At 35.2% G+C, this 15,853-nt stretch overlaps 1 protein-coding gene across 2 annotated transcripts in view; it reads right to left on the bottom strand.

Annotated features, from left to right (window-relative positions):
* LOC129359039 (solute carrier organic anion transporter family member 1C1-like) overlaps positions 1-15,853 on the bottom strand; it is a 35,030-nt gene that overhangs the window by 16,770 nt on the left and 2,407 nt on the right. For both annotated transcript variants that reach the window (XM_055028402.1, XM_055028403.1), the window contains exons 2-6: positions 12,855-13,027; positions 5,919-6,060; positions 1,936-2,068; positions 534-649; positions 303-449 (exon numbers count right to left, since the gene is read on the bottom strand). In XM_055028402.1, coding sequence (XP_054884377.1) covers positions 303-449; positions 534-649; positions 1,936-2,068; positions 5,919-6,060; positions 12,855-12,950 — 634 coding nt within the window. In that variant the 5' untranslated portion in view covers positions 12,951-13,027. The remainder of the gene's footprint in view (positions 1-302; positions 450-533; positions 650-1,935; positions 2,069-5,918; positions 6,061-12,854; positions 13,028-15,853) is intronic.

Genomic DNA, 15,853 nt, shown 5'->3' with positions numbered 1-15,853 from the left:
GATGTTCTTTTTCAGTAATACGCATAATCTCCTGCCGTAGAACAAATGAGAGATTTATCGCTTTGCTCATGTTCTTGGAAATAAAAACAAAACAAAACACTGCTGCACAGGGAAAAGCTTTCTGCAAATATGGTGTTTTTGGAGCAAAGGTGCTACGCTTCAAAGTGAACATTGTTCACTGTTAAAAGTGCCACACTTTTAGGATTTTTGTTGTTGTTGCTTACCACAGAATAAATAGTGATGTATTTAAAGCATTGAAAAAAATGTTTGTCTAAGTAAGTATATAATGAAGCTTTTCTTACCAATGTAAAGTGCAGCATTTTCTTCTGTAGCAAAGTCATCTATGTAAGAGATCCCCAGGGGCTGAACGGGTGTCTCCCCAATCCCCCGCAAGACATTCCCCAGAAGCACGTATATCCACATTGATAAGTTGGACTCGCCTTCGCAGCCTGGAGTGAGATATATCTAAATTATGATATAGCCTTTGTGTGCTTTGCTTGTGTGTGTGTGTGTGTTTTTTTTTGTAAACCCACCTGTGGACGGCACTTGAGGTGAAATACCAGGTTGGTCTCCTGGTGAATCTCCCTGACAGGGAGATGAGTTGTGCGTCGAGTTCACTACCCATCTCACCGACGTTTCAAACTCATAGCTGGGCACAAAGATATCAGCAGGTCAAGGGCAATTATTAATAGACTGATTTAGATTTAAAGTATTTCCTTTTATTTTATCAGCATGTTTCTTATCATTGAAAATGACGTTGACCTTTTTTTTTTTTGAGATCCAGCCGGATTCCATCTTTTAACCCAACAGAGAATCTAAAGAGTTGGGTGATGGTAAAGCCTTCTAACATCAAAAACCTGGAGTTCATCTTCAAAGATAATTTGTCAACATAACAGTGAAGATTTATGTTTACATTTATGTTAGGGGTTTGATTGCTGTAATGTCAATAGATATGTGTTCAATAATTATTGAGAAGGCCACTAATCAATTTTAATATTTTGTTTTTTTAACATGATATAAATTAAAACACATAACTTACTTTTTTGGGAATAATTTTCTGTGTTATAGTTATTTTTATTTTACATTTCAGAAACCAACTTCTTGGTTGAATGAACTTAATTCAACAATTTTTGTCAAAGATTGTCTATTTTAGCAGGGTCCCTGGAGGGATAGTGTCTATCTCCAGTGGTTAAATAAAATTAAAAAAGAAAATAACAGGTAGAACATAACTTGTGAATAACTTTGCAATCATCATATCTCCCACATTATGAACTTCACACACATTGCTGCAAGTATTTTAATAAAAGTAAGTCACAAAACTTGCATGAAAGTCAAATGTTTACCAATAATTAAAAGATATTTGTTATTTATTTCAACTTCTGCTAAACATAAATGGCCAAGAAGTTTGGATTTTTTTTCTAGTTTTATTTGGACATCTTTTCTTTTTGTTTACCAATAATATATTTTTTTAAAATTTTTAACTGAAAAAATGTAAATGTAACTTTTTTGTGATTTTAGACAAGATGTAGATAATTATATAATAGAAGCGCTGAAAGTTAGTATGTAATGCAGCTATTTAATGGAAATTAAGTACTAAAATCCACGTTATGAGTTACACAGTATTAATCCCAAAAGGAAAGTGCTCCTCTGGTAGTTTTCTGTCAAACTTTAGTATTTGTGTCACGTAGGATTGGGACATTTTGTACATTTGCATATTATATTACACTTGATCAGCTCAGATGCAAAGAGCTTCTAAGATTTACTTGGCTGCCAGCTGATTATCACTCTTTTATAAACTAACAAGCCAAAGAGGAAATGACAGAAACAACTGCAAAAACAAGAACTTCCCCACCAATAGAATAACAAGGTGAGAAGGTTGTGGATTTCTACATTCACTTCTGACAAAGAATAAGCTTCTTTTTTTTTTTTACTTACCGTCCAATGATGAAGTGGGGCAGAGCAATGATGAAGGTGCCAAAAGACATCAATAAGCATCCCAAAGATATGATCTTCGGTCTATGAAGCTTAGCCCCAAAGTAACTGACGAACGCTATCACCAGCAGGTTACCTGTGGAGATTAAACCAGTATCACCATTTAACAATGTTCATGCTGGGTGGCAACAGCACAAATACAGCAAGAGCGAACAATAAATGGTCACTGAACGCATACATACAGTGCAGGAGATACAAACATGTTCAAAGAACAGATTGGGCTTCCCTCAGGTAAATTAATATTTCAGCTACAGGTTTTCAAACCTTCTTTTTGATGTTTGGACGTTCCCATGTTTCTACACTGAGACAATCCCACAGGAACTCAGAAGACACACATTTTCATAGTTGCTTTAGCACCTTTGAGTTTTCTTGCTTTTTTCTGAGAGTTTTGCCTCCACCTCTGTCTGAAAACCCATTCCTTATTCTTGGAAGCAGCATGTTGTATCTTACTTTGTGTATCAGCCGTGCAAATTATTAGAGCAGTTCACCAAAACTCAGGGGATTTGACATAAACGAGCATGTTATAACTACATTATCAATTGTTATAAAGACTCAAGCAATTTTGAGAACTGAAAAAGTGGAGAAATGGGCTAATTTTATCAAATTTGTTTCTGTCTTCACATTTTTACACAATAGTGTGGTTAACCATTTTCATTTTGTTTGGAAATATTTCAAGCTGAAATGACAGAGAAGCCAGTGCTGAGCCAGGTTGGCATCAAAAGCAAAAAGCTCAGAACTGAGGAGTTTCACAGTGGCTCTAAATATTTGTCCTGAATAAGACCTGGATTAATGCAGAACAAGAGAGTGGATTTAGTTGCCAAGCAGCCATTCATACCCATCCCAAAACCATTAAATTGTTTAATATATTTAGTAGGTTGGCTGTTAGGCATATTTTTCAAACTGACAAGTTTCTATTAATGATTTGGGAAGAGTTTATAAAAGAGTGATTTAAGAATGATTTCTTAAATCTCTAAATAGTTTTAGAAAATCAAAAACAGACATCAAAGTTTTATCATTTCAAAATTCACTCTGTCTATGTTTTCTGACATACGCTCCCTGTGGAAAATGATAGAAAGGTAGAGTAGAAAGATAAACTTTCATCACACAGTCTAACCCATTTAGACAGCATTATATCAGAGATGCATGTGTTTAGAAGTTCAGGGCATTAGGAACCTTTAAATTCTGGGGAATATACAAGTACTTATGTGTGAATTTGATTTAGGGAGATACTAAGTCAAAAATTACATGTGAAAAGTCACACCATTAAAAAAATAAACTTGTTACTTGAGATTATGTGGCAGATAGAATTAGTGTCATGATTGTAATTTCTCATTACGAATCTTTGCTCTGTCTCCAAAAGCATCCCTGGTTTTTGCTCACTGCTTGATTCACCTCTCGTCTTTCTTGAGATTTTCTTCCTTTTTCTCTTCACACTGCCCTGCTCTGCCTCCATGTTGCCATGGCAATAGTCCTATGGAAAAGGCTTGTTGCCTAGGCCACATGAGAGAAGTTGTTTTCACGAGAGACGGAGCGATGGAGGTAAAGGGAATAGAGACATCCAGTGACGAGTTAATCTGACGTGCTATCATCAACCTTTTCTTTTGCAGATGAGCATGGAGGGAAAAAGCACCACTTTCCATGCCTGCAGTGCTGCCAGAGGTCCAGATTGTTATGTTAGAGCCACTGATAGATGACTAATCTTCCCTGACCCAGATTTCAACTCCCCACCATAATATAACTGTGATTTCTGAGAAACAAAATAACATAATGGTAAAACCTCTCACAATCATGTTAAAGTGTAAACAGGACAGATTGGCACAAGACTATATCGCAGACCAGAAATAGCTTTAGCAGTGAACAAGGAAACAGAAAATGGGGCTTGGGTTGACAAAGTCATTGCTGTTTCTGTTTACACAAAACTTGATACAAAGGTGCATAAGATGTTCTAATTCATTTTATTTTGAACAGAAGACAAACATAGAATCTGTACATTCGAAAGGATATAAAGGCTTGAAATGTTTTCAAAATGACAACAAAAAATCAAAATATGACAACTTCTCCCATTAAGATTGCTCCACTTAATAAAGGGAAAGAAGCTGGAGCAATATGTTTTCATAGTAAAAAGTCATTAGACAGATACCATACAATGTTATTCTAATGACCAAGCATACATTTTCTAAGACAAACTTCAAGTGGTCTGCTTTATACCTTCTGAACTATGCTTTGTCATAAGTACATTTTATAATGGTATATCTCAAGACTCAGTATCTGTCACACTTTGTTTTAGTTTGCATGTAAAACAATTTCATTTTATTTCTGTCCTAGTACATTTTTTCAGTTGAATGCCAATGACATGGCTTATATGTCTGGTGGGAAGATTGCTTCAGTTTCAACACAATTGTCTCGGCATTTAGAGTTTGCTGCGGCAAGGCTTGAAATTTCATGTCTTATTTTGAATGGTTAAAAAAACAACAAGTTAGCTTTTACTACAACTGAGTTACAGCATTGATTTAAATCCAAAGATTAACAGGCAAATTGTCAACAAGTATTAACAGGGGGTGTGCCCTGCAGAGTTAGAGCGAGGGCTTCACATAAACAAGCCAGAAATCCTCAACAAGCCTTTAGGAGTTCGATTCAGGACATTGAGGCCTTTTCTTTGTGTCTTTCCCCCTTCTTTTTCTGTCCATTACCTGATTAGTAATGCAAATAAAACCACTACTGTCACAAAAAAAAACTTTAAAAAAGACTTGTTAGTTGGATTCTTAGAAAATTTGACACGTGCACAAACAAATTTAGGACTTAAGTTAATATGATAATTAGATTTCATACAATTCTATCAAATTAAAACTGAAGTAGTTTTAATTTGACATTTGTGGCTATCACTCATCACTACATATGTGGTCGATGACCACAATTTTTCTTTTGATGAAAACTTACACTGAAAACTTTGTATTGAATAGTTTGGTTCTTCATTGTGTTGTGTTTTTATTCTCTTTTTGATTTGCATTTTAAACTTTCACTGTCTAACAAAGTTCAATCCAGGCACAGGCATTGCATGTTAGCATAAGCTATACATTTTTAAATGTGTGGTATTGGTATATTGTATTTGTTTATACTTGACACTTATGCCTATAAAAAGTCAACTATCAAAGAGCCCTAAAAATGCTGTTATTTCCAACTTTTTCCACCTTTGCAACGCTTTCAAACAATGTGATTTTTCTTGAGTTCGCCTTCAAAGCTTCAAAAACTTTCATAACCTGGTTCCTGAGAGATCAGTCCAGTTCAAGCTGGATTGTCAGTGCATTACAACAGAGTTTCAAAATCACATCTCTAAGTGGCATTTTCTTCTTGAGAAAGTCATTGAACATAATCCATCTGTGGTGATACGTTCAAACAGGCCGACAATTCAGTCAATCTTATGTATTTCCATGTGTTTGTACCTCTATTTTGCTCCTGAATACATGTGATGTTTATCTGAAAACACCCAGTGGATGTTCTCACTGCAGTGTAATGATAAATGTGAGAGAAGGTGATTTGCATGTCAAAATCAAAGCTTGTAAATGTCGGCTGATCTGCCCCGTCATAAATAGCATCACTGGGGGGAGGAAAGGGGAGTGTGGACAAGACGTTAAATTAATAACATAAGGGAGTTATGTTGAAAGAATCATCTTACAGATTCTATGCTATGGCTGGGCACATCTTCGATATCTTTGTTATGCCCTTATTTGAGACTCTGACTCACTACACACAAACACACCAGTGTGTCTTTTTCTAGGAAATCTCATTAATCCTTTATCTGTGGTCTAAATATCTGAATGACCCATTCATATTTTCAGCAGAAGTAAAATGAAGAAAAATAGATTTGGAACATGGTGGTATGAAATGTTAACAACAAAATAACACCAGTGACAGACAAGCCCACTCACCTATCTCAAAGCTCCCATCAATGACTCCAATTAGGTAGCTGGGGATGTCAAAGCGTCTTTCCAGCTGAGTTATTGTGCTCTTCATGTAGCTCCCCGACAGAGCCTTGGCAAAATAGGCGAATGACAATGCTACCAGAAACATCTGGGGAATTGAATGAGAGAAAGAAATAAGATAAAATATTTACAAGAACAAAAATTGGATTTTGCTATTAGAACAGTGGCAGTTTGTGGATTGGGCGCCATGCCAATGGCAACAGCTTTGACTAAGTTCATAATCTTTGAACAATTGGAAAAAAGGTCTCGTTTCAAGGCTCAAATGTCTAGGCTACTTAAGTCTCTTTACAGTTTATTTTCAATATGGTCTTTAAAAGAAGATGGCTTTAAATACCCCCAAATGTAAAGTCTATTACTTCTTTTGCTTTGGATTTTCAGGGCAAATAGCTGAAATATTGTGCACACTAGACATAGTACTGCAATTCTTTAGATTATGGTTTACTGCTTTTGCTTTGGACAATGTTGTGTGTGTTTATTTTGAATTAAGTTTCCATCAATTGTGTTGCTTTGAAGCTTGATCCGTTATTTGTGTTTTTTTGTTTGTTTTTGTTTTGTTGTTGTAAAAATAGAAAACTAAGGATTGTTTCCAATATTGTCTGGTGTGCTTAATTGGTCTGTGAAGTCAGAGCTCTCACCTGGCTGGTCATAATCAAGCAGGTTCAAGGTATGATGAAACTCAGTACTCTGTGGTATTGGCACTTCATCCCTACCTAACCCCATTTTCTTTCTGTTAAGTGTAGCTCATAAAACTGCAAAGTAGACTATTAGCAGAGTATTACAAAATGTTTGTGATAATCTAGTAAGTAGATTATTACATTACATATCTGCTTTTTGTTAAAGCCGGAGCAAAATGACCCCAAGTCATGTGCTAATTCCTCTCTAACGTGGTCGGTATGAATCATCAATCACAGCCAGCTCCCGTGTTATTAAAAAAAAGCACGGGAGCAACACCATCTAGAAAAGTAAAAAATTGTAAAGGGTGAAATAATCAACATACAGTGTAAAGCTGCAGTAAGTTTATATGTTTAGCTCAAATGAATAATCTGGTCCTTGTTCTACTGTTCTTCAGCTTCCAAGGGTCTTCTCCTTGAAAGACATCAAAGTTATGATGTCTGCCAAAAGAAATGTTTTGATGATTACCTGCAAAAGCAGAGGTGTGGTTGTCACAAGCTAGCATCTACTTTATTAAAAATGTCTGACAGATGAAAGCAACATTAAAAATGATCATAGGCCTCGCTTATGCAGGTTTGTCACCAGGTTATACTATTTGAAGGTTTTATGTTTCTTTTTGAGGTGTCTTATGGTATTCAGTTCAACTATTAAGTATGTTTACAAAAAGAAAAAACATTTCCTTTTGCAGAGTGAAAATTGTGATGTTCTGTGTTTTGCACATGAAGCAGGCCTGTTGATTTCTCAAACTATGTTTTATTATTCCACAGACCTTTTAAGTAAAAAAATATAGTTGCAATGAAAGAAGTGGAATTCCAAAAAATAAAGACATACAGAGTGGAATTAAAAAATATGGAAGAATTTCATAGGGAACTATTACAGCATTCCCATCAGTGTGCGTCACTTATGTTATTAGCAGAGCAAATCAACAACAACAAAATAACACAACTAGTTTTAATACAAATGTTTTGTTCAACGTAGTGAGATCCATTCTTCCTTTTTGTTAATTATTCAAGTTTGTCTACATTTGTGTTTTTCAGTCGTCTAAAGTAACTTCTTAAAATAGAGTTTGGACAAAAGAACAACCTTTATGTTATCTCTAATCTGTGACTAATCTTAGCCCATCTGCCTGTAAGCTAGAAAGGAACATTTGGAGGCTTTGGTTGTTTTCCTTACAATGTATTCCACTCAACTTACAGCCCAAGAGAAATCCTGCACACGAGAGTCACATTACGCACATGATCAAATAGATACGCTCTGGCCATATAGGTAGCTGATCTTCTCTTATAAGACAGCATATCATTGTAAATTCACAAAGTTATTTCCAAAGTCATAAAACTCTAACAGCACAGTCCCTTTCAGCTGCTGCTGAATTGGAATCAGCTGACTTTGTAATTAGTTGTTGTGTAACCACATTAAACAAATTACAAAGAGGAAAAAAATTTTTTAGCCAGAATAGAACTTGTTTTTATATATTCAACACTTTTCACATGTAACCTTAGCAGCAGAAAAAAATGGTCTTAGCGGAGCACATTCTCATACATAGCTTTCATTTATATGATTAAAGTGGAACAGAGCGCATCAGTGTAAACAGATCATGCTGGTCACCACAATTGGCTCAGGGGCTTAAGCTATTGTACATTGTCATGTGCATTTCCTGGGGAGGCAGAGTTCCAAACAAGCATGCATATACATTCGTTTCCCCTTTTGATGCCAGACATCACATTTTCTAATGAATCAAAATGGCCTTTGTTACTGTCTTTCCAAACTAATAAACAAGCGAAAGAAACTAATGAACAGGACAAGCCACAGAAGGTGATTTGTTTGCGTCAAAACAACTCCACGTTCCATGCATAATCATCTTCCATCACCATGAGTTAGGCCTTTAAGTCAGTATTTAAGAATATGCTATTTACTTGAGTTAGCTGATGGTTTGCACCACTGTGTGTCTTTGTGCTTCAGCAGACAAGTTGTTATTGAATTATTCTCTACACCAGGTCATGGAAAAATGCTGTCTGATTTATTTAGTTTTTGTTGTTGTTGTTTTAAAAAGCACCGTACCTTTTGAACATTTTCAAAGTATCAAACTTTGAAAAAGTGTAGTGCAAGTATTGAAGCATTAAACTTTGTTACAACCACAAAGTTTAATATATTTTATTTGAATTTGACAAAGATCAATGCAATTTTAAAAAAATGATTGTGAAGTGGAGTGAAAATTATCTGTAGTTTTTCAAGGTTTTACAAATAAATATTAGGGAGTTCTGAATTGCAATTTAATTTGGCAACTTAACTGTCAAATCTTAATGTAAAAGTCCATCTGTATGTAATCTTAACTCTTAGCTTAATGTGTTAAGATTTGGTCCCTATAAATCTGGCAGTTGTGAAAGGTTGTAAAAGGAAAGCTGTTGTTGAAAGAAAGGCCCAAAGAAGCCAATTTGCAGTTTGCTAAAAGCCATGTAGGGGACACATGAAACATGTGGTAGAGGTTTGCTCTGATCTCAATGAGAACAAAATGTTAAAAGTTAAAGTTAAAGCACAATGTGGAACTTGTGGTGTGTACCTAAAACCCTAGAACTGCCAGTACTTTCCTATTTGCCGTGACTGAGTTTTTTTTTTTTTTTTTTTAACAGTTTCTTTTAATTTATCTAAATATTACAAAACTATTGTTCTGTCTGACTTGAGAATGACTAGAAATGTAAGGAAGAATGGTTGATGGATCAAATTGCACAGGCTACTTCTGCTGAACATGGCCAATTCGTAATTATCACTAATCCTAGCATGCATGTTTATGGACCACGTGTGGTAAGTCAAGTGAATGGAGATGGCCACAATGTTAACATGTAAAGTCGAGAGAGACAGGGATTTAACCTGGTAACCTTTGGTGACCTGTAACCCGAGATGACAGTGCTCACCCTACCAAACCAATCAGCCTAATCTAGAGCTGAGACCTCGAACCAGTTCAAAGACAGAAAATGGAGCAACACAGAACATCAAAACTCAAAATTCAAAACAAAACAAAACAAAAAAAACTCAAAGGATAAAGACGACTGTTTGGAATTCAATTCATTTTATTTGTCAAAGCCATTTGTGTTGGGGGGCTGTACCATCTGGCAGCTTTTTGCAAACACAGTGAAAAACACCAATCATCAAGGATTAAAGATGTGACACAGCAGCATCAAGAGCAGATTAGATTATCACTGTAAAACACTTTATATTCATGTTAGAATCGCAACTCCCAGTATGATCCGCTCTTGACAAGAGTACTGTTAAAACTTTCTAAATCAACCTTATATTATACACAGTTTTTGCATACTAAAAAAAATTGTGAAAGTAAAATTTAAATAAGTCTTGTATATTTAAAGGAGCCATCGATTCCTAAATCATAATTCCAAATTATCTCTACAGTTCAAACACAAAACTTATTTATTCAGTTCTGTTTCTTTTATTGTGAACCTACAAGGTATTAGCAAAAGCTTTAACTAACGATCATGAAGAAGCAAGAAAATTTTCAAGCTATGCATGATAAACAACCCTATCTAAAATAGAAAAAAAAGAGTTCTCAGTTTCCGTCTTTTGCAATAAATGAATGCAAAATGAGGCCACACTGAGACATTGTGGCACCATAGTTTTTAACCCATTTGGAGGAATTAACAAAAGCGGAGAATAATACTGAGTACCGGATTAGAGTTGTAGCGAGCTGTGCCATATCCCACCCAGTCACTCGGGGAACTAAACAATTCTGAGAAGAAATAACTCTGTCCTGCCTCAACAGTCTGTATTATGATAAGCTGCTTGAACACCATTGTCTCACATCACTTTCATGTTAGGTAAAAAAAAGATCTGCCAGAAGGATTGATCTTGTGGAGGGTTTTTGCTAGGACTGTTCATTTTTCCCTATTTATTTACCTTTTGGGAAGTGTGTTTGAAGCTCTTGGTTAGAAAAGACAAAGAGGAATAGTCTTAGGTAGACTGGGAGCTTGCCATTATACTTCACAGAAATTTATAGTGAATAAAAGACTGATGAGTGCAAGATGGGAATAATCGAGTCAATCTTGCAGAAAAGATATGCAGCCAAGAATATGGTTAGCATTTAAAACATGTTTGTAGATTTAAAAATTATATATATATATATATATATATATATATATATATATATATATATTATATAATATATATATATATATATATATATATATATATATTATATATATATATATATATATATACTGAACTGAATAAATAAGTTTTGTGTTTGAACTGTAGAGATAATTTGGAATTATGATTTAGGAATCGATGCCTCCTTTAAATATACAAGACTTATAAATATATATATATATATATATATCTATATATATATATATATATATATATATATATATATATATATATATATATATATATATATATATATATATATATATATATTATATATATATATATACACACACACATCACTTTCATGTTAGGTAAGTGATTTTTTTTTTTTTTACTTTTAATATAGTAACTTTTTATTCAAAACATACCATTACTGTTTAGATCAGAAGTCTGATACTCCAGTCTAAGAGTGCCACTATCCTCCAAATATAAATACTGAACTAAATTTTCTTCTTGGCAAGCCAGCATATTTTGCAAAGGCTTGGTTATCAACCAGTCATTCAATTTAATGGAGGTGGAGTTTTGGTGCATCCAAATTTGCAGGACAGTGGGACTGGAGAATATAATATTTCTGAAGATGGTTCTTACTATTGGACACAAAGACAAGATCTGCATTTCAACAGACCAAGGGGCAGATCCTTAAGGAGACGTTTGTTTTGCAGTGACGGGGCATCCATGAATTAGAATAGTTTCAACCATCATAAGCTTAATCTTACTAAGATCAAATGGGTTTGGAAGCCAACTCAAAAACTTCACATTCATTACGCTCACATTTCATCAGGCAACCCTGAGAAATGTTCTTACAGACGTAGCGTACAACTGTAAGAGGCCAGAGGATTTCCCCTTTGCTGTTTTGAACCACGTGGCTTCACTGCCTTTCTAATAAAAGAAACTATGATGACGTCTGATCCTCATGGTGATTAGTCCAATGCATCCATTTGTCCACATTGAAAAAACAGTCAAATAAATGTCCCCAAACCAGATTACCTTCTGAGACAAAGATCATGGTCTATTTTAATGTGCACATGTAACTTGTGAGTCATTTTAAGAGAGGTTGATGTTAATGCACTATGACTTCAGATATCCACAGAATGAATCCAGTCAATCACTCAATAAAACCGGTGCAGGATCCTATAAAGTACTCCTAGTATGTACTGTATGTCAGTTCATGTAAATTCAGTATCAATATGTTCACGTTATTGAAGTGAATTGACAACTTTTGATATTGACAAGCAGTGGGCAGAGTAAGCCTAGTCCATATTCTATAGCTTTTTTATGCTTATTAGGTCTATGATAGATTAACAATTCCATGGAAATGAGCTATTGAGAAATGGTTCCTGTAGAGAACTGCTACAAATCCAGGCTTAGAAAGCACAAATGGCCCATGATCCTTACCACTGCAATAACATTGGCTGTTAATACCGAGCCGTGATCAGAAAGTAGCTGCTGTTTACTGCTATAGAAACCAAAGCTACCAAGGCTAAGTGAACACAAGCACCAGTTTAGCAAAACATGCTAAACCTACATCAAAATTTACACTTAAATAGACGAGTAGATCTTAAATTGAATCACTCCTCTGGATTATTTCTTCAAGGTATTCTAAATGGAAACGTCTCGCCTGCTGTACAGATTTTAGGTGGTTTTTAAGAAAGAATAATTACTTGTGAACTGGCCAACAAATGTTATTTTGATTTCTTTGATGATGACACACTGCAAACTCTGATGGCAAGTTTTTTTTTTCATAAGCCTGAGAGCTCTAAAACGTTCAATCAAAAAGCGAAACATTACTGAGTATTTTAGGATTAATGTTTTATTAAGGTTGTATCTTTATTAAGAAATTACATTTTAAATTACAATTGCATCCCACTGATCACCATTTTTTTTTCCAGAAGAATATATTGTAAAGTTGCTCTAATTAGGTTATTTACAAAAAAAAAAGTAGATGTATAGCTACTAGACAAGCATATGACTGCATAACAACACTTAAATCAACACACCAAACATGCTGGTTGAAGAGCAATAACCCTGGCATTCTGAAAGATAAATTAGCACATGTACCTTCAGACTGGTGCATGGAGAGCCGCTGGGTTTGCTGTTCGTCTCGTCACTTCGTCCGTTCTCCTGCACACAGTCTTCCTCGCTTCTGTCCTCCATTCTCCAGATATGTCTCTGTGTCTCCTTAGCAGAGGTCTCTTGCTCGGTGCAGATTCTTGGTATTGAGGCATGCAACCCTGCAAATGGATAATTCAAGCATGTGACCCACTTCTCACAGCAAAGGAAAAAAATAAATAAATAAAAGCAGGCAGTACAGAGGAAAACTGACACACAAACTGAAAAAAACTGCGAGTGTTTTGTCTTGAATGTCTTCAGGCTTCAGTCACAAGTAAAAAGTCAGCATTGTATTCAGGCTAAAGGACGTGCCTGTGCTTTCAGAACAAAAGCTTTTTGTTTCAGGTTAACTATTTTCAGCTACAATATCAAACACCGTGAGCTGAACATTCCAGCCAATCAAACTCTGTACCTACTTGTATTGTTCACGGCAGTAACTGAGATCATGAGACCAAAAATAATGAATCTTGAACTAGGACTGTGAAGTCTGGTAAAACCATAATCTTCAGCCTAAGAGCCTTAGTGCACTGAAACCAAATATAAACAACGTCAGAGGAGATTTCATTTACTTTTGAGATTGACAAGGTGAATATCTATGACTTTAATTCCTGGTTCTTGACCTGGAGTGTGGGAAAGATTGGAGAAAACGTTGAATTAAAATGAACTGAAAACAATTAGTGTTAAAACTACACTCACCAGGTGTTATGTTAGGTACACTGACTCAGCTGCTTGTGGATACAAATCACAAGCAGTAGCAATGGACTTAGTCGTGGCAAAGCTGTTTCTCAGAAGTTTGGCGAAGAAGGAAAAATTAATTGACTTAGAGATAGGGAGGGACACGAAATATATTCTTTATCATATTGTACTTTTTTCTTTTATTGTGATGAGAATTTATTATGACAATGGTAAACTCTATTCATGCCTACAAACCCCAAGAACTTCTACTTAAGAATTTGGGGTTGCCATGTTCTGGATGACTGGGAATCAACACCGATGTATAAACCTTGAAAGCAGAGGACTATTAGTGTCTCTTAGACTCGTACATCAAAAGCAGCTGAGTGCAACTGAGTTAGACTTGTCATAAGTAAGCTGAACTTACTTATGGCTAAATTAGCTTTTTTGTGCATCTTGTTTTGAGCCATGTTCTGGTTCTGCTGAAGGTTTCGTTTTCCAGGTAAAGAGGAGTTTTTCATCTCCACTGTTGACACATTCAAGCTCAGGATGGGGAGCATAGTTGCAAAGTCAACAAAACAACACAATCCGTTGTGTTGTTTTGTCGCTATTTCTTCATCCAGGAGGAGTGAATGCTGCAAGTCAATGATTCAATGCACCAGAAAAAGTTTTAAGTTAGTTTGAATAATAAACTGAATTTAATGCACTGTATGATAACTGGTATTAATTGGAATGTACATGTGATTGAACTGGAAGGATTTTTTTTGCTTTGCCTTGAGATGATATCTGTTGTGAATTGGCACTATCAAAAAAAAAAACTGAACTAGATTGACCATGAAATGGTCAGAGTAAAGAAATATACAAGGTTTAAGTGTAGTATGTGCCCTTTTGGTCCACAAACATAACAACAGAATATTTAGAAGTGTGGGTTTGGCCTAGTTATTTCTGTCAGACTGTCTGAAAACACATGTGCACCCGGGAATTGTGACATGCCAATGCTGCGCTTCAGAGTCACAGGAAAGCATCATCGTGTCACGCTAAATAAAGCTTCACTGAATCAACGTCAATGTCAGCAACATTTTAGTGGATGAAAGCAGGAGAAAAGATGGCAAGAACAAATAGAAACCATCCAGAAACTTTATCATAACTAATAGTTGACCTGGATTTTCAGACATTATTATAGGCACAATGTTAAGCTGAGAAAAATAAGTAGGGAAGATAGCTTAAATAAGGATTGACAGAAACAACATTAAACACAAATAATCTGGTTAAAAGTTCATCCTAACCTCAAGCATCAAAACTGAAGCAGAATTGTCAGTTATTTTCATTTTTCTAGTGTCAAGAGAGACGTTGTTCTGTACAGCATTTCTTGAACATTGCAGCCGTCCCTTTTCTGCACAGCTCCCTTAATGTCTCGCCACAGCATTTCAATCAGGGTTTGGACTTTTAAGTGGGTCAGTAGTACCTTGGTTCTTTTCATTTTAGAAGTGACGGTTTTGGTGAGATTATTCTTATTCTGCAAACACAATGTGACTTTTAAGACCACCATGAGTTAAGCTGATCTTTTGTTGTTTGCTTGGTAATAATTACTTAAACTATTGCACCATTGTTGGTGTAACTTTGTACACTTTAAGTTAAATTCAAAATTTTTTTTTTGAAACTGTATTATATTGCATTATATGTTGATGCTCTAATTTAACAACTGTTCCAATAAAAAAAAAACTTTATACTGTTTTATTTGTAGATAAGTTGGTGTGAAACAAATAAATTATTTCTGAGCCAAAGGAATTCCAGCATAAGGAAAACCACTCCAACATCCCAGCCCACTCCACATGGACATGGCAGCAATATGTGTTATAATTTTACTTTACTAACAACTCCTGTCTTGTTTTCTTTCACCCCAATTTACCTCTGTCTCCCATTGTATGCAAATTATTTCTTACCTCTCTCATTTTTATTATTTCACATAATAACTAAAGTCACATTATGTTGACAGACACAAAAAAAGTGATGTTGTCACGTTGGTGAGTTAGGATTATGTACCACATTTACAATTTCTCTCAACTGATTTTCTTTGACTTCACACAGAGAACAAACCAATGAGGCTCACTAACAGCAACAGGTTCAGCTGTTTTATGTAAAGCAAGACAGAGCACAAAATATATGTATTTTCTTGCATTCTGTCAATGATTCCATGAGTCATTCTTGTTTTGAGCACACATTTAAATGGAAACACAAAGACCCAACTGCAAATGCTTTTTGAGCTGCCTTAAAGA

The sequence above is a fragment of the Poeciliopsis prolifica genome, unplaced genomic scaffold (assembly GCF_027474105.1).
Source record: "Poeciliopsis prolifica strain line A6 unplaced genomic scaffold, Auburn_PproV2 SCAFFOLD004, whole genome shotgun sequence".
Taxonomy (NCBI): Eukaryota; Metazoa; Chordata; class Actinopteri; order Cyprinodontiformes; family Poeciliidae; genus Poeciliopsis; species Poeciliopsis prolifica.
The sequence above is the reverse complement of the archived record's forward strand: the minus strand, read 5'-3'. Positions and strand labels throughout refer to the sequence as shown.